Raw genomic sequence first — 18,361 nt, 5'->3', positions numbered from 1 at the left:
ACAGCAAATAGAGCATAAATTTGTTCTTTAAACATCTCAAGCAGTGCCTTTCCCTCACAGTTAACAAGATATTTGATGTGTTTAATGGCTTGTGATAACTACATGCATTATTACAGAGGACTGTTTTCTTTCTTTCTTTCTTTCTTTCTTTCAAGGGGTCATGATATGAAAAACCTATTTTAGTACTAGAAGTCCTCTGCATTACCTGGGACTCGGGAGAATGACTCATCCTCAGTGACCCAAACATACCACAAAAGCCTAACTGGCATGGATTAAAAACTGGTGGATTATCCCTGAGTGTTTCATTCCAGACCCAGACAACAGAGACAGCAGAACATCAGCTTAATGACATCAGTAACATCTGGGTACAATTTTGTTAATATGACAGACTTAGACTTGAAAACATATTGTCAGTCTAGACGTTAAAAGAACATGATATTGTTATGGTTACATCACACAGAAGCTCTTAACATGTCATTTGTTATTGTTTACTCACTTGTATTTCATTTTTACACCCCGACAAGCAGACGGGTAATCTCTCAATTTGTTGTGACTGCAGCACTGACAGTGCAATGTCAGGTCGAATTATCCATTGTCCAATCAACGGTTTTGTTATACATCTGACATGACACCTCTAAACAAGAAATGTCACATTTGATATTCTCCACGTTCTATTGTTTACAGTATTTATGCGTTTTTTCATGCATATGATGCACATCTTCATCTGACAAACACACAAGAGAAGGTTTATTCACTGTAATCCTTTGAGTCCTCTGGCAACAAGGGCTAAAAGGCAGACTGCATTTTCTCTAGCGTGATGTTATATCTATTAAAGCAGAGAATTTAAAACTGTGGCATAAATCTGTGATGCTTTCCGTATACACTATTCTCCTTAGAAACAAAGTCCAAAGGCATTACTACATGTTTTGATCCTCATTGTCAAGTCTCTGTTCATTTAATAGCATGTTTCCACCATATTAAACTGGCCATCAACTTAAAGACACGTCCATGTGCTTTGAACCCTGGTGTGCTGACTTTGAGTGAAAATGCCAATGCCCTCTCTTGATCACAGACTCACCTAAATCTGACATAATGGAAACTGGGCTGTGAAACTGCAGGATGTCACACTTTTCTGTGATCAGTGCAACACTGCCTCCATGTGCACAACTCACTAATGCATAGACATCTCACTTTTTTTTTTTTTTTGTTTCTGTCGAGACTGAGCTAACTTTTTCCAGCAGGCTATAGTATTATTATGTGATCTTGTTTCACTTGAGCTTGATTTTTAAAAGTGTAATGATACATGACTATGGGGAAATTTATTTGGGGCTGCCCGACATGATTGCTTGATGCTGGGAAAATCATGTTTCAGCAAGCAGAATATTTGACATTTTGACAGTTTGAGGTTCTGAATACTACAGAACGATTCTGTTTATGCTGCTGTCTCGTTATACAATGTGCTTTTTTTTTTTCTTTTGCAAAATCGGCTCCTTAAATTGGCCTACCTCTTTGATTTTCTAGTTTGTGTATGATGCATGTCTGCCATCTAGTGCCTTATTTGGAGAATACAGTCTCTCTCTCATATATATATATATATATATATATATATATATATACACCGATCAGGCATAACATTATGAGCACTGACAGGTGAAGTGAATAACACTATCAAAAGTATCTATCAAAAGTGGTCCAAGGAAGGAACAGTGGTGAACCGGCGACAGGGTCATGGGCGGCCAAGGCTCACTGATGCACGTGGGGAGCGAAGGCTGACCCGTGTGGTCCGATCCAACAGACGAGCTACTGTAGCTCAGATTGCTCAAGAAGTTAATGCTGGTTCTGATAGAAAGGTGTCAGAATACACAGTGCATCACAGTTTATTGTGTATGGGGCTGCATAGCTGCAGACCAGTCAGGGTGCCCATGCTGACCCCTGTCCACCACCAACAGTGGACACGTGAGCATCAGAACTGGACCACAGAGCAATGGAAGAAGGTGGCCCAATCTGATGAATCACGTTTTCTTTTACATCACGTGGATGGCCGGGTGCGTGTGCGTCGCTTACCTGGGGAACACATGACACCAGGATGCACTATGGGAAAACTGTTTTAATGATGTCTTTAGTACCTTTCTGGACCTTGAAAGTGTTGATTATATTTCTGTCTATGGATGAATCATATACCTTTCGGATTTCATCAAAAATATCTCAATTTGTGTTCTGAAAATGAACAAAAGTCTTACGGGTGTGGAACGACATGAGGGTGAGTAATTAATGACAGAAATTTCATTTTTGGGTTGTAAAGTAATAATTTAGTATTCAGAGATGTTAATGATGCCCATGTTTTTAGTTCTAATATTCCGACCGACAGCCAGCCAAAGTTTTTACGAACATGATAATGTGCGTATGGAGTGAACTATGTTTGATTTTTTTGGTAATTATAAAACATGCTGGAGACATTTGAAATGCTTTTTGTGTAGTTTATTATACTTATTTTACAGAATGAAGTTTATTTCGTGGCTTAAATAAATCACATGTTACTCAGAACCTGACATGTTTGTCTTGTCAAAAATGTTACATTCAGCTGTCGCTAATTCATTGACTTTTGAAAATCAGGTTCTTTTTTTTCTACCAGGAAAGGAGTGGTTTTGATAAGCAAAGTTGTAGACAATTTATTGTCTCAATACAACCAAATCTTATCTTCTAGTTTACAATCTAATGAACAGACATGTGCCGCCTCAGAGCTGATCGTAATGAAACATATCAAAACAACTCGTTTCATTAACTCTTCCTCATCACAGCTCTAAATGCAGACATTCCAATACAAACGATCATGTTTTCTAGGAATAGTGAAATGAAAAGGATTCAGAGAGAGAGAGGGGGAGGCTGTTTAAACCAAGCGTGACATTTAATAAACTTGATTGTATTCACAAAAAGAACAGGTGTGATGCATGATTGAGTCATTTTGGCTCAACAGACTGAAGCCATACAAAAAGGAACATTTGAGAGACAGCTGGAGACAGTGAGGACAGTGGACCCACAGCAGAAAACACCTGCACGGGTTTTCATTTACAAAAGAACAACGATGAAATAACATTGGCATTATTTTGTATCCTTAATTGATGTTTTGCTGATCATCTGAAAAATAGGAAGAAAAAAAAATCAACATTTATACTCAGTGCACATGCAGGTGCTTTACAGAGTGAAATGATTTGTTTTAAACACTTAGTGATGAATAAAAAACACTAAAATATAACAAAAATGCATTCATAACAAAGTTTAAATGGGGTGATTTCTCATACCTGTTCAGCCGGCCATGATATGCTTTACAAAAGCTGTGGGAGGAAAGAAAAACATAAATTAATATTCTGTGCTAATGCATGTTTACTCTATACTATTATGAGCGCAGTGTTGCTGTTTTTATTTTTTGTTTTAGACAAAGTCATGTGGGTAAAGTTTCCAAAGTTCTTGTGTGTTTCCACAGAAAATATTGTACTAGATGGGTCAACATTGCCATCTAGAGGAGAAGAGAACAATCATATTCTGATCAGAAATAGAAATATTTTTTGTTCTCATTATCACTTATAGTATACACAGATATAAACTGTGATTTTATCAGTCTGTTGATAACAGATGTTGATGTATTGGTGGACATGCTGACACTGAATGAAAGAGCTGAACAGCAGATGATGGAGTTGTAAAAGTGTGTAGAAGCTCACCTTCATAGTTTATACAGCCGTTTGCATCCTCCTGCCCAGCCATCAGCTGCTCGACCTCATCTTCCTTCATCTTTTCACCTAACGAGAACAAACAAACACACATTCTCACTATTGTAATCTACTACTAAATTATCATCTGACGATTGATTCTTGTGCCCATATTGTGTCCATAAAGTGTCAATTTATCATCTTGTCTTTGGAGTTTCTAGTCTGATGCTAATGAATTCCTAGAGTTGAGATCTGTGTTATTTTTTCTTTCTTATTATTAAATGTGTTGAATATGGTGTAGAAACAATTTTCTCTCAGAAATCAATATATTAGGAATGGTTTTGAGGAATTAAATTTGTTTTGTAATTGTCATTTGATTCAATGAAAACAACTCTTAATATCTTGCTCAGTTTGCTTCTCAAGTAAATTGACGTTGTATTAATGACAAATAAATAATATTTTGTTGAATAAAAGTGAGAGAACCCAATGTAAAGTCTAAAAAAAAAAACAGCTAACAAAACTATGATGTTAGAATGTTTTACTAACATTATCATTAAGTTATGAAAATGTTATTTCTGTTCTCTGAGCATTCAGAGCTTCCAGTTTTTTAAAATGTTTTAAAAATGTTATTTCTTGGTTATGTGAACGTTAGGGGAACATTCCATTTTATCTTTCTTCAAACATTATAGGAATGTTTGAATGTTCTCTGAATGTTCTCAAACAAGTACACTGTAAAAAAGAATTGTTGGTTTAACTTAAAGTAAATTTCCTGGTTGCCTGAAAATTTTGAGTTAATGGATATTAAAAATTTGAGTTCATACAATGAAGGCGAATGGATCAACATAAACTCAAAATATTATGTTATCTGATCCACATTAATTATTGAAGTTGACTTGACAAAAGAAAAAAAATGTAATAACAAATCATAAAAAAAAATTTTTTACAGAGTAGTTACATTTAAAAAATGTTAGAAAAATGTTAAACTAAAACGTTTCAGAAAAAAACGTTCTATGAACAATGTATAAATATTTGTGGTAACGTTTTGAGAATGTTATTAAAGACTGGATAACTAACGAACGTTCTATTAACATTACTGGAAGAATGTCTGTTCATGTTAGTTAGCTAAAGTTCAGAGAACGTTCCCTGTTAGCTGAGAAGTACTTTGCAGCTACTACAGGAATTTGCTTATACAGAAGACAATTAAATATCATCAACAGGTGCAATTTATTATTATATTGTTATTATGAATGTTGAAGCTTACCCAGAGTAGCGAGGACGTGTCTGAGCTCAGCACCCATCACTGTTCCATTCCCCTCTTTGTCAAACACTCTCAGGCCCTCAACGAAGTCCTCAAAGGTGCCACGGTCTTTGGCCTTGCAGATGTGTTGATGCATGGGCAGGAACTGGTCAAAGTCCAGCATCTTCACTTGCATATCTGCCAACAAAACCGCAAGATATGTGTCTGTGGCATGACCGGGCTCAACAGTTTAACTCTTAGGGTTTGAGAGTGGACAGTCAAGCTTATGTTCTCATCATTTATAACCTTTAGGGTGTCCAATCCTGCTCCTGGAGGGCCACTGTCCTGCAAAGTTTAGCTCCAACCCCAATGAAACACACCTGAATCAAGGTCTTACTAGGCATACTAGAAACTTCCAGGCAGGTGTGTTGAGGCAAGTTGGAGCTAAACTCTGCAGGACAGTGGCCCTCCAGGACCGAGTTTGGACACCCCAGGTTTGGATGTTGGAAGTCTGTGAGGGGTCAGGGTCTCACCTTCAGCTTTGGGTTTGCCTAAGACGTGCAGAACTTCAGCGTTGGTGGGGTTCTGACCCAAGGCCCTGATCAGGTCACCACACTGAGCGAAGGTGATTTTCATCTCGTTGGTTGGCGTCCTGTCAAACAGCTGGAACGCATCCTTAAAATCTGCAGAGAAAAAGACAATGGGACATCATCAGTTTCTCAGGCTCCAACAGACCTAAACCCTCCATGCTGCTCATGTGGAGTGAGGAGCAGCAGCTTCCTCCTGCCAAAATCGTGTTGAAATCGGACATTGCTATAGCATGGAAACGGTACTTTAAAACTCAATTTTTAGGATATCAACTTCAAATTTGGAACACAAATTGGTTAGACATATGGCTTTGATTTTATTGCAATTTTACAGGCCAAATTATTTGATAAAATATACACTCTAAAAAAATGACAACCAAAGTTGGGTTGAAAATGGACAAACCCAGCGATTGGGTTAAATATCTGCCCAACGTGATGGGCAGTTTTATTTAACCCAACTATTGTTTAAAAATTATTATACGGCTGACTTAAAATGAACCCAAAATATGTTGGAAATTAAAAATCAGATACATAATTACTAGAGGCAACAATAATAATCAACATTTACATTTATTAATAAGCAATTTAACAAAAGTTTATTGTTTAATTATTAATCTTATTAAATTAAACATATTAATAAATGTTAATTTCCAACAAACTTTGGGTTCATTTTCAGCAAGCAATACTGTCATTTTTAAACAATAGTTGGGTTAAATAAAACTACCCAGCAGGTTGGGCAAACATTTAACCCAACCACTGGGTTAAAACAACCCAATCGCTCTGTCCATTTTCAACCTAATTTGGGTTGTTTTTAACTGAGATTTTTTTAGAGTGTATATTTTGTATAAAATAAATATTTAGTTCAGGACATTTACTTTGATTATGTCAAGACATGATTTCATTATTCAGTATTTTGTCTTGTTTTAAACATCATTTAAAAGCAATACATTTACTCAAAAGTCTTTACTTGTTTTGAGAGAATAAAATTTCTGAAAATGTTTTTTTTTTTTTTTTTGTCTGAATCCACATCAGAAGCAGCAACATCCTTAAACAAGATATATTAAATACATTTAACATGCTAACATAATGCATACAAAAATCTGCCTTACCCTCAATCTGCTCAGCAGTGAATTCAATCTGCCAAGAAAACAAAAATCAAACATTAAATAATCATACAAAACTCTGAAGCTTAATAAATAACACACAAGGTTATAATTGGATTAGATGCGGTAGATGTGATTATTAATGCTTGGGTGGTATTTGTCCTTTATCACAGCTGTCAGATGTCTCTGGTTACTCAAGCTCAACCCCGTTTGTCCTGTGACTCATTGTCCAAAAGAATTTATGGGCAACCTTGGGCGTGTGTGTTCACCCGATACCCCTTTTGTCATCTCAGCACAAACTGTTACACGACATGGTTAGACAGTGATTGAAGAGACAAGATGCTTTTTATGGCCTTAGTAAATGGAAAAATGCCAAAAGATGAGCCCTACCGAGGGAACCGTTAGGATAGGATATTACCACCTAACAATGCAACTACAAATACAAACGCATGAGAGTTGTAACTTTGCATTTTGTCCTGCCAAAGATAATTGAACAGATTTACATCTCGAAACTATTATTGATGCTTCACTGCCATTAAGTGCCATTGTATCTGATTTATAAATTGCATGAAAGCATATTACCCATTGAGGCACAACCAACAACGAAAACAAAGCCACTGGATGCAGGAAATTATAGAGGTGCAGTAAATGATTGTTCTCAGGAATCAGAGCTTCTAGTGTTCTAGTCGATTGACATGCTTGCTTTATGTTCTCAACAAAAGCTGTAGATGGATTGGAAATTGCTTCAGAGTTTGGGTGGTCCATTCTGGGGTAACATAATCAAAATCACATTGTGTGGCCCAAACCTCAATGGTTTGGAGCATATATTATGGCTTCTCTTAACCCCAAATTTTCAGACTATGGAAATGTGGTGGCAATGTTGACCACTAAAATCTCTTTTGTTGCCATACTCTCAACTTTCCACCATTTCACTAGCAAAAGCTAAATATTACTTGACCTGCACAGAAAGTGATATGCTGATGATCTGTTTGAGTCTAGTGTATTTATATATCTTGTGCGAGTTTCTAAAACACTCGGATGTGGGAAAGAAGTTCTCTAACGGTAACAAAACAAACTCTGACAATTGTTTAGTTCAGTGCAAATGTCTTCTCAAATCAGTTCTGAGCTCCGCAGATTAAACAAATATGTACACAACACACCGCCACACGCAGCTGATCGGCAGACGGTGGGAGATATCATTTGGCATTCACAGCCATTATTCAACAGCAGGTTGTCTTTTTGGACGCTCTACACCCTGTTGCTTAAAATAGCGCATGGACAATAAAGAAACCAGTGGTTATCTTTGTGAGAAGGCAATATTTGTCCTCAGGAAGTCCTCCCTAATCTAGAATGAGTAAAACTCATGATGCATCAAGAGAAAGCGCCTTAAAGTCTTTGGCAGCAGGAATGATGGTATAATTAGGCTATTATTTTCACTTCATCCTTCACCATAAATAATAGGGTAACAGAAGAATAATATGACTTGTTGCTCAGTGCAAACCAAACAAACACAGCCCTTAGTCAGACTAGAAACCACATTCAGTTTGATAGAAATGAAAATACAAATCCGTTCAATAAAAACCCATCTCTTGCAGTGGATCTCAACGACTGGTACCTGAACTTCGGCTGGGTTAAACTCCGGCTCCTTGGGGGGCTCGGGCTCTGGGGGTTTGGGTGCAGCTACTGGTTTGGGCTCTTCCTTCTTCTTGGGGGCCATGCTGGTGGTTACGATGCAACACAGAGGGACAGAGACGGCACAGGGTCAGACACACTCTGGGTACAGGACTCCATGCTGCGAGACGACACTTTATCCTCAGACTAGCAGGTAAGTCCGGCCCCCTTTTGTCCCAAGAAGGTGCCAGAAACCAAGAGGAAGGCCGTAAAAGGACAAGTGCTAAGGCTTCTATTTGAGACACATTGTTCTCTCACAATAGATTCTCTCGTCCATCTGTACAGGGCCATTGAGACACCAGGGTTTGGTAATATACAGAGAAATTCAGGGTTATGGATTTTGGTCATCTTCACACTTTAAAACAAAGAGGAGCCACAGTGAGAGACACATGATATGTTGTTTTAAAGCAGCTTCACAGTAATAAGAAGGAATGTAACAGAATTATTGATGCAAATTGCATTATTTAGCTCAATTAAGTTTAAGTTTTGATTGAATTCAGTTTAATGAGCTCTACAGAAGACAATAGTGTCATTATTCAGCTCACTTCAGTTCAAGTTTTCCTCTCATCCGATGGTGTCAGTGCTGTCAAATCAACATTATTGCTGAATATTAAGTTGGGCTTGGATTCTTTATAATGCATGTCATATCTCCTCTGAATGCAGTTTTTCAACTGTTCAGGGATAAACTGGGATGTTATTCTAAATTATCCAGTGCAATCAGACACATTTACATTTAAAAGCCCAATCACTAAGATGCTTGTGAAGTTCCACATCATGGTGTTTGTTTCTTATGTCTTAGGCTCAGTAAAGAACCATCTTTTTCTCAAAAACTATATTTTTCCCATAGTGTAAGGAACTTAAAGGGATTAAAAAGTTTTCAAGTTTTCAAGCACCAATACATTTTCTAAAGAACTATAGTTCTTCTAGGAAATTAGGCTGTAAAACCCCTTTTGTTTCTAATATTTATTTTTAAGAATGTAGATGAGGCAAAGAGATAAACATTTCATGGCTGAATGAAACAATAAACAATATATGGCACGATAAGTGGTCAGTTATTGCTCGTCAGTGTTCATCCACACAGAAGCTGTGAGGGAGTTTCAGCCAATTAAAAAAGTGGTAACACTTTACTATAAGGTCTCATTCGTTAACATTATTTATCATGAACTAATAATGAGCAATACATTTGTTTCAGTATTTATTAATCTTTAGTTCACAGTGCATTAACTAATGTTAACAAATGCACCTTATGATTTTAACAATGTATTAGTAAATGTTGAAATTGACATTAACTAAGATTAATAAATGCTGTAGAAGTGCAGTTCATTATTAGTTCATGTTAGTTAACTAATGTTAACTAATGAAACCTTATTGTAAAGTCTTACCAAAAAAGTAATAGAAAACCTCTTTCTATAGCAAACTGAGCAGAGCACTAAATCACACAAAAGTCAAAACTTTGTCAAAAATAATAATTATTATTATAATCATATAATTATAATAATTAAACCTCCAAATCAAAAAAGAAAATATTATTTTGCATTCAAATAATGAAGATGATTTTGAGACTTTTTGCATTCTCATTACCACAGAATTCTCAATTCTGTTCAATTAGTGTTATTTTGATTAAAGAGCTTCTTCAGGCATTTTGTACACAAGTACTTTTTGCACAACAGTAATGAAATTAAACATTTATTGTAGTAATATTATTAACAGTCCTAAAACAAGGCTTTAATGTCCTTATTCAAAACCATAACTTCTTATTTCTTTTGATTTTTCAATGAACCCTTCTGGAGATTGGTAATGCAAACTGCTGTGCTCATTCATAGACGATGTGTATTTTTTGCTAGTTTTCCCAGAAGAAGAATATATATATATATATATATATATATATATATATATATATATATATATATTCTTAGGAGGTTTATTTTCCTAATTGGAAAGTGGTGATTTCAGATTCTCTAAGAAATCAGAATCCTTTAAGTATCAGCACTGTCTCTGATGTTTCTCCTAAAAATCTTTAGGAGAAAAGAATTTCTTTCTTTCTTTTCTTTTCTTTCTTTCTTTCTTTCTTTCTTTCTTTCTTTCTTTCTTTCTTTCTTTCTTTCTTGGAGGAGAGACAGGAATCACTGGGAGAGGCGAGAGAGGAAGAGGAGCAGGAAGGATCTTCAGCTGTGTCATATGTCAGAGCTCCGCCCACATACAGTAACTGCTCCAACAGGCTTCTCCTTCAAACCTCAGGATTCAAGTATAGGAACTGAACCCTTATATGTCTCATCTCAGCTAACAAAAATACATTCTAAGAATGTTTTGCCAAAATTCCCTATTAATTATTATTCCCTTGTTTCTGTGAAAGTTAAGAGAACATTCTATTGTATCATTCTGCAAACATTATGTAAACGTTACTATTGAATGTCTTCTGAACGTTCTGAAACACGTAGATGTTACACAACGACTAACTACATTTCAGAAATAAAACGAGTCATGAAGTATTGAATAATGTTTTTGTGCTAATCTTTTGAGAACATTTTTACTTCAAGTCTATATTAAGTCATATTGAGTCAAATGATGAGGAAATAGGGTGAGTTACACTTAACTGTTGAAATCCCTTACGAGAATAACTCTATGCAGTTTATGTGCGCAGGGCTGATCATTTGTTCTTGGAAGCAGTCATGCACCAGACATCATATTACATGATCAGCATCCCTGGAACTTTCTTTGCTCAAAGACACAATCCTTGAATAATTTCATTATTAATATATTGTATGGTATAAGGAAATGTATGACTTCATATTGCACAGTTTGTAAAGTGGTTGAGATGTCTTCTGAAACCATGAGGAGCCAAATGTGACAAATGACAACAATCTGAACAGAGTATGAGATGTTGTTGAGGTCTCTTCTGAAATGAAGGTGTATTTTTCTGAGCAAAAGCCTCCATTTGATGTTCATGCAACTTCACGGACATCAAGTCCTGGTACAAAATACTGGAGTTGTCCGTTCATCACCCCCAAGGACCACCAAGAGTTTTCAAGTGTTGCAAATGTGTGGAGTCACAGCTGATTCAACTCAAGGTTTGATGATAGATTGACAAACATGATCAGCTGTTAAAGTGATTTGTTTGTTTCCACAAACCTGTCGTCTGAAGTGTTTCAGTTTGTAACAAAGCCATTTGCTCTGCTTGATAGCTGATAATCAACTAACTAACTAACTAACTAACTACTGTAACTAACCTTTTCACCACTTTAATTTATATTGATAGTAGAGAGGTTAGGGTTAGGAATGATAAAATGATGCCACAATCTTCAATAAATGCATCTTTAAAGTGGCAACAATGCTCTGCACATAATGTAAGAATAATGCTTGTGGAATTTTAAAAATGTTGGAATAACATATAAATATTACTTTTAGAAATTTGAAGGAAAAAAATGTTAAAGGATTAGTTTACTTTAGTATTAAAATTTCCTAATAACTTACTCACCCCAATGTCATCCAAGATGTTCATGTCTTTCTTTCTTCAGTCGAAAAGAAATTAAGTTAAATTAAGGTAACTGCATTTTTAGTGCAACTTCAAAGGGCTCTACACGATCCCAGACGAGGAATAAGGGTCTTATCTAGAGAAATGATCGGTCATTTTCTAAAAAAAGTTTAAAAAATAAAATAATTTTTAACTACAAATGCTCGTCTTGCACTGCTCTGCGATCCGCCATGCATTACGTAATCACGTTGGAAAGGTCACAAAGGTGACGTAGGCGGAAGTACCGCAGTAGGCGCTCATTTTCTTCTCCAACTTCAAAATCATCTGACATCCTTGTTTTACCTTTTTTTTTTTTTTTTGTAAAGAGTGTTTGACTTATTCTTTGCACTTTGGCTTTGTAGACACTGGATCTGTACTTCTGCCTACGTCATGCGTGACCTTTCCAACGTGATTACGTCATGCCTGGCACATCACAGAGCAGTGCAAGACGAGCATTTGTGGATAAAAAGTATATTTTTATTTTTTTAGAAAATGGCCGATCGTTTCGCTAGATAAGACCCATCTGGGATCGTGTAAAGCCCTTTGAAGCTGCACTGAAACTGACATTTGGACCTTCAACCCGTACAACCCCAGTGAAGTCCACTATATGGAGAAAAATCCTGGAATGTTTTCCTCAAAAACCTTAATTTCTTTTTGACTGAAGAAAGAAAGACCTAAACATCTCGGATGACATGGGGGTGAGTAAATTATCAGGACGTTTTAATTCTGAAGTGAACTAATTCTTTAACGGACCCTGGACCTGTTAGGTGCAGTTTCCTGGCTTTAAATGCCTATGAACCTCCAATTAAATTAAACAATATAGCCACTTTCCATTATTTATGACTCCTCTGTGAACTTAATATGAAGTTCACTTCACAGCCAACCTGCCACAGATGGAAAGAACTGTGCACTGGACATGGGTATAAATGGCTCCAGCTTTGCATAACAACACAGGCTGTGTAAAGACTATATCAGGTGATCGGTGCTGAATGCATTTGAAACATGCCAGCCATGAGACCACAGAAGACAGGCCTGTAAACCATGCAAGATCTGTTTAGGACGTTATTTTAGCAACAACCTGTTGTTCACTTGGTATGAACTCTGGGAGGAGCACAGCTAAATTACAATGACAATTGTCATTTGACCCCCTCTGAAGTGACCTTCATGTCTAAAAGCAGCTGCCGGGGCTCAGCAAACAATTTACAAAGACTGTTGTGTAAAAGCAGCATGCAGAGGGCAACTCAGAAGCAATTAGACTCCCCAAAGAGGAAAATTACATTCATTTCTATTCTTCATTTTAATCTGCAGTGGAGGTTAAAGCATTCTTTATGACTCTAACCCCCAATAAATAAAGAGGGATCATTATGTATAGTCATATAATTATAAAAACAACATGAAGAGGTTTATTTAAAGCTTCCAGTTGTTCAAACTAATGATTTTCAAGCTTGATATAATTTCTTCTCATCTTAACCCACACATTTATACAGGGTTCAAATGATTCTTCCTATTTCAAATGATCTATACCCCTCTCAAAAGGATAAAAGTGGGGTCAGAATCGTAATAACCCAGTGATTAGTGCAATAGTGAAAAAAGTGAAAGCTCTACAGTGGATTTGATGTGAGGTTTCATTGTGATATGTCAATATAAACTTTGTTTGTAATTGCACTAGTTATACATACCAATGTGGAGTTTAAACTGAAAAAAAAAAAATAATAAATAAGCAGCATGTTTTGGTTTGTTGGTGAACCTTTGTCATAATGAAATAATTTTCAGATGAATAAAACATTCAGATACATATACAAAAGCAAAACAGAGAATCAAATAAAGAAAAAAATAAATAATGACAATCTCACAGTGCTACTATAGGTGTGCATAACATTGGAATGTGATGCAAGATTCAAGATTCAAGACGCAAGACGTTTTAAAAATGCATTTAAAAACATTTTAAAATGTAGCATATTGTGACACAAATGGAGTAAAACAGATTTAAAGCTGTTCTGAAAGCTGCCTAGCTGGATATATCTCTCCATATAGCTTCTAAAACAACATAAAAACCCTAGAAGATTGCTCAACCTGTCTATACAAAATCTGTTTGGGTTAGTAGAATAAGTTGACAAGTAGTTGCAAAGTCACTTATAGTCAGTAGATTGTTTGGGAGCATCGAAATAAAGTGTTAGCAGATATTAAGCAGACAGTCTACTAATACTTTAATGACTGCTAGTTGACAATGTAGTTGCACAGCTACTTGTAGTTAGTAGAATGTCTAAAGTGGATCACTGAAATAAAGTGTCACCCAAGAGTATGTAAATCACACAATTATGTGTGAATCACAACTCCCCCACTCCTTCAGCACTCAATCATCCCTATATCCCTATAACTTCACTACCATCAAACTTCACTGTGGGATCCAGACACTTCTTACTGTACTCCTCCTCTTGCAATGCCATATATTGGATGCTGTTAGATCCAAACTTATTGATTTGGTCTCATGGGAATATGGATTACCAGAAGTCTATATTTTGTTAATATGAGCCTTGGTAAAGACTAAATGTGTTTCTTATGCTTTGGCTGCAGTAGGTGTTTTCACTTCTGCATGTTGCATCTTATTGTGTGAGATGAAACAGTCACTCTTCTCAGAGCTTCTTCCAGACCTGAGACATTTGCATTTCTCCTGCTCTTTTCTTAGCTAAAAGTCACTCCTCATGAAATGAAAGCTTAAAGTGAAGGGACTTTGTTATATATATATATATATATATATATATATATATATATATGTTACTGGGGCAGTACCCTAAGGTACAAAAGTGAAAATGTACTAACGTAATGTACTAATATGTACTTTTAAAGGTGCAATGTGTAAATTTTAGGAGGATCTATTGACAAAAATGCAATATAATATACATAACTATGTTTTCAGTGGTGTATAAAGACCTTACATAATGAACCGTTATGTTTTTATTACCTAGAATGAGGCATTTCTATCTCATACATGTTAAGTCGCCATTTTGCGCCGCCATGTTTCTAAAGTAGCCCTAAATGGACAAACTGCTCTAGACAGCGCGTTTGATTGACTAGCTGTGCGTGAGCGTGTTTTTGCGACATATAAGGACACAAATTTGTATAATGACATGGGTATGACATAGGTATTACAAGGAGAGGGTGACTTATGAGGACATTACCTCATGTCCCCATTTTTCAAAAGGCTTATAAATCATACAGAATGCATTTTTGTGAGAAAATACCCACCTGTGATGGGTAGGTTTAGGAGTAGGGGTAGTGTCCCCACAATTCACAAAAACAAACCTGTGTGCGTGTGTGTGGGCAGCACGTGTTGGACAGATGTCATTGTGTGTAACAAGTTAGATACCAGTCAGCATTTTTCTTTGTGTAATGTTCCAACAGATATCCCATCCATGCTGGGATGATTTTGTTTCAGCTGCTGATTTAGGCTCCTCTCTGCTCAGGATGGTGGGGGCTGGTGTTTGGGGTAACAACACTGATCCTGGCACAGCAGGTGATGGGACATTTTCCAGAGATTTTGTTATGTTACAGGGATGAGCAGTTTTGGAAGGGAAGAGTGTCACCTACTGGCCTATATGTGTTATGTCTAAGTTTTCAGACCCAATCTACCAAAGACATATAACTCTTTGTACCTCAGAAATGTCTGTACTGTATGGAAAATATTAAAACATAATTATTTGCTAAACCCATGAGAAACCCATGTACCTAATTGACCATATTTTTTGGCAGGGGTGGGAGGAATTGTACACAGTAGTATATACAGCAGGGATCATGTTCATACATCGTACAATGTGCACCAAGCTTAAATGATCAACATAATTCATTATTCTTTTAGCTGAAGCGAGTTATGTAGATGTGGCCTGCCTTATTGCCACAATGAGACACGGTCGGAAGTAGGACTATCCGAGCTGAAATGAGTTCCAGTGAACAGTGGCGTAGTGTCTGGGTATGTAGGGTATGCATGTGCATATGGGCCCGGGTGGATTGGGGCCTGCATCCATAAAGCTGTGACATAATTTGCTTCATTGCCTGTACGGCTTAGCTAAAGTAACTTTGGCAGACTACTGAATAGCTACAGTATGAGGTTTACTTGACCCGTATCCGTTTATCTCTCAGTCATCATTGTAAAGGATTGCATCATTCAACACACATGCATATTTTTTTTTAAAAGTTTTTATCTAAAGATTTAATTAAATATTTCATTAAAAATTCTCACTATTATTTAACATGTCAGGCTTTACAGGGTTAACCTGTATTAGGGCATAGGGCACTGCATAAGTGCCTGGAAATTATGCCCAGTGTTTTCTAAGCCAGTGTTTATTTCTGATAAGAGTTCAAGCGGTGTTCCAGCTATGCTTAATTACTCCTTGAAATGTACTTGATGCAGAGTTCAAATGCAAATGGCTATGAATTTATTTCTGCTTTCCAATTATATCAATTATATCCAATTATACATCGCAGGATATGTGTGTATTTGTGTAATATATGGTTACAAAAACCATGTACAATATTTTTGTTCACTTTGTTGCGTGTAATGGTGAATTGCAGTCTGCATTTGTGAAACCTTTGATGCTTTTAAAGGTCCAGTGTGTAATATTTAGGAGGATCTATTGACAGAAATGCAATATAATACAATTAACTATGTTTTCAGTGGTGTATAAAGACCTTACATAATAAACCGTTATGTTTTTATTACCTTAGAATGAGCCATTTCTATCTCATATACTGCGGGTCCCCTTACTTGTTGAGTCGTCATTTTGCGCCGCCATGTTTCTACAGTAGCCCTAAACGGACAAATTGCTCTACAGAGCGCGTTTCCTTGACTGGCTACTCTCTGCTGTCTCAGACGACATCTTTGTCCTATGTCGGCCACCGTAGCTTCTCTATATTGAAGCTAAAATTTACACTCTGCACCTTTAACTGAATAAGGCCTTTTCCACACTAATACGTTTTCATTTGAAAACGCTTCTTTTTCTCTCAGTTTTTACCTTCTGTCCAGACTGAGACGGCGTTTGTGTCAAGGAAAACTGAGCTTTTTGAAAACCCTCTCCAAAGTGGATACATTTTTAAAACGCCGTTTTTGCGTTGTAGTGTGGATGGTGAAAACGGAGGTATTTGAAAACGATGACTCATGTTTAGTCATGTGATGCATATTGTACCCAGAGATATAGTTAGCTATACCAGCATTGTTGTGCCTGCTACTTACATTAACAGTATTGCTCAAGATAAATACTTCTTTGTAGAATCTTGGTATTACATTGCTGCAAAGATGACAGAGAATTTACTCACATTTTCTGCCCTGCGTGGAAAATATGATGACAGTTGCGGTTTAAACCCAATTTTGAGCACGACCTGGACACAATATTATGCTAATAAAATGATCGTGGCAGAAGAATAGCATGAGAACTTTATTATATCTGCTCTCTCTGCATCAACTTTTGGAAATCGCTTGAAAACGCTAGTGCGGATGAGGAGCATTTTTAAATGAAAACTTTTTTGAATGTCTCCGGATTAATGTAGACGTAGCCTAAGAGTGAAATAAAACCGACCAAATCAGAAGCTGTTGTTATTTTGTCTGTCTTTCCTCTTTGCCCTTTACTCCTTCACTCTCACTTTTACTTAATATGCTTTTTTCAGGGGCTTGGCCCCGTATTGCTGCTTGCAGCTATATTTGATAATATTCTTATTATTAGCAGCCCTATGAACTGTACATGGGAAAATGATGAAAATTGACCACATTTGGGGCCTCTAGGACTATATATATAGTAGTAGCACCATAATTAAAAAAAAAAACAAAATAAAACATTATTGTATTGTTCTTTTATTCTTTTTAAGTGGACTCCTGTGTGCCAGCTTTTGCCCACAAATTTTCAACAGTTTTTTTGTGGCCCCCAAAGCTACTGAAACCTTGAAATAATAATAATAATAATAATAATAATAATAATAATATATTTCTTAGGAGAACAATAGTGCCCTGCATACTTTTAGTGTTTGGGCCCTAAAAAAAAAAAAAAAAAACCTTAGGAAAACAATAGGGGCTGCTAATGCACTGTGCTTAGACCCTAAATATTGGCATTTAACTGTGTCATGTACTGGAATCCAGCATCCCACAAAGCCAAAGGTTAAGATAGATGACACGCATCATGTCACAATCTACTTCGTAAGCGTTCTGACACGGAAACATTTCTCAGTTGCATTAGGTCAAAGCAAACAACTGTAAGTATGGCATTTTCAGAGCAGCACACAGTCTCTCTGTGCAAAACTAACCCCCTTAGACCTCAGGAGCTTATGCTGAGGCTGGATGTCTCATAAGAGACCCAGGTGAGCCCTTCTGCGTCAGTGCCAGGGGCAGGAACCTCAGCCCAATGTTTTCCTCTTCCAGTTCAGTGGCTCTGTAACTCAGCAGAGGGCAAAATTCTGGTCTTTAACCGAGCTGGAATCAACTGCACTGTGAACAGAAAGAGAGAGAAGATTTTCAAGATCCAGAATGTAAGTATAGACATTTAATTTACACTGACATAGCCAGC

At 36.6% G+C, this 18,361-nt stretch overlaps 1 protein-coding gene across 1 annotated transcript; it reads right to left on the bottom strand.

The window, feature by feature from the left end:
* Positions 1-2,881: 2,881 nt before the first annotated feature.
* myl13 (myosin, light chain 13) lies at positions 2,882-8,419 on the bottom strand. Its single transcript, XM_051917010.1, has 7 exons — positions 8,247-8,419; positions 6,638-6,665; positions 5,475-5,624; positions 4,966-5,139; positions 3,717-3,794; positions 3,300-3,332; positions 2,882-3,135 (listed from the first exon to the last, which is right to left on the bottom strand). The coding sequence occupies exons 1-6, from the start codon at positions 8,346-8,348 to the stop codon at positions 3,304-3,306; spliced, it is 561 nt and encodes a 186-aa protein (XP_051772970.1). The 5' UTR covers positions 8,349-8,419; the 3' UTR covers positions 2,882-3,135; positions 3,300-3,303.
* Between the last annotated feature and the right edge of the window lie 9,942 nt (positions 8,420-18,361).

Source organism: Ctenopharyngodon idella, chromosome 2 (genome assembly GCF_019924925.1).
Source record: "Ctenopharyngodon idella isolate HZGC_01 chromosome 2, HZGC01, whole genome shotgun sequence".
In the NCBI taxonomy this organism is placed as follows: domain Eukaryota; kingdom Metazoa; phylum Chordata; class Actinopteri; order Cypriniformes; family Xenocyprididae; genus Ctenopharyngodon; species Ctenopharyngodon idella.
Note: the sequence above shows the minus strand (reverse complement) of the source record. Positions and strands in the feature narration are given on the sequence as shown.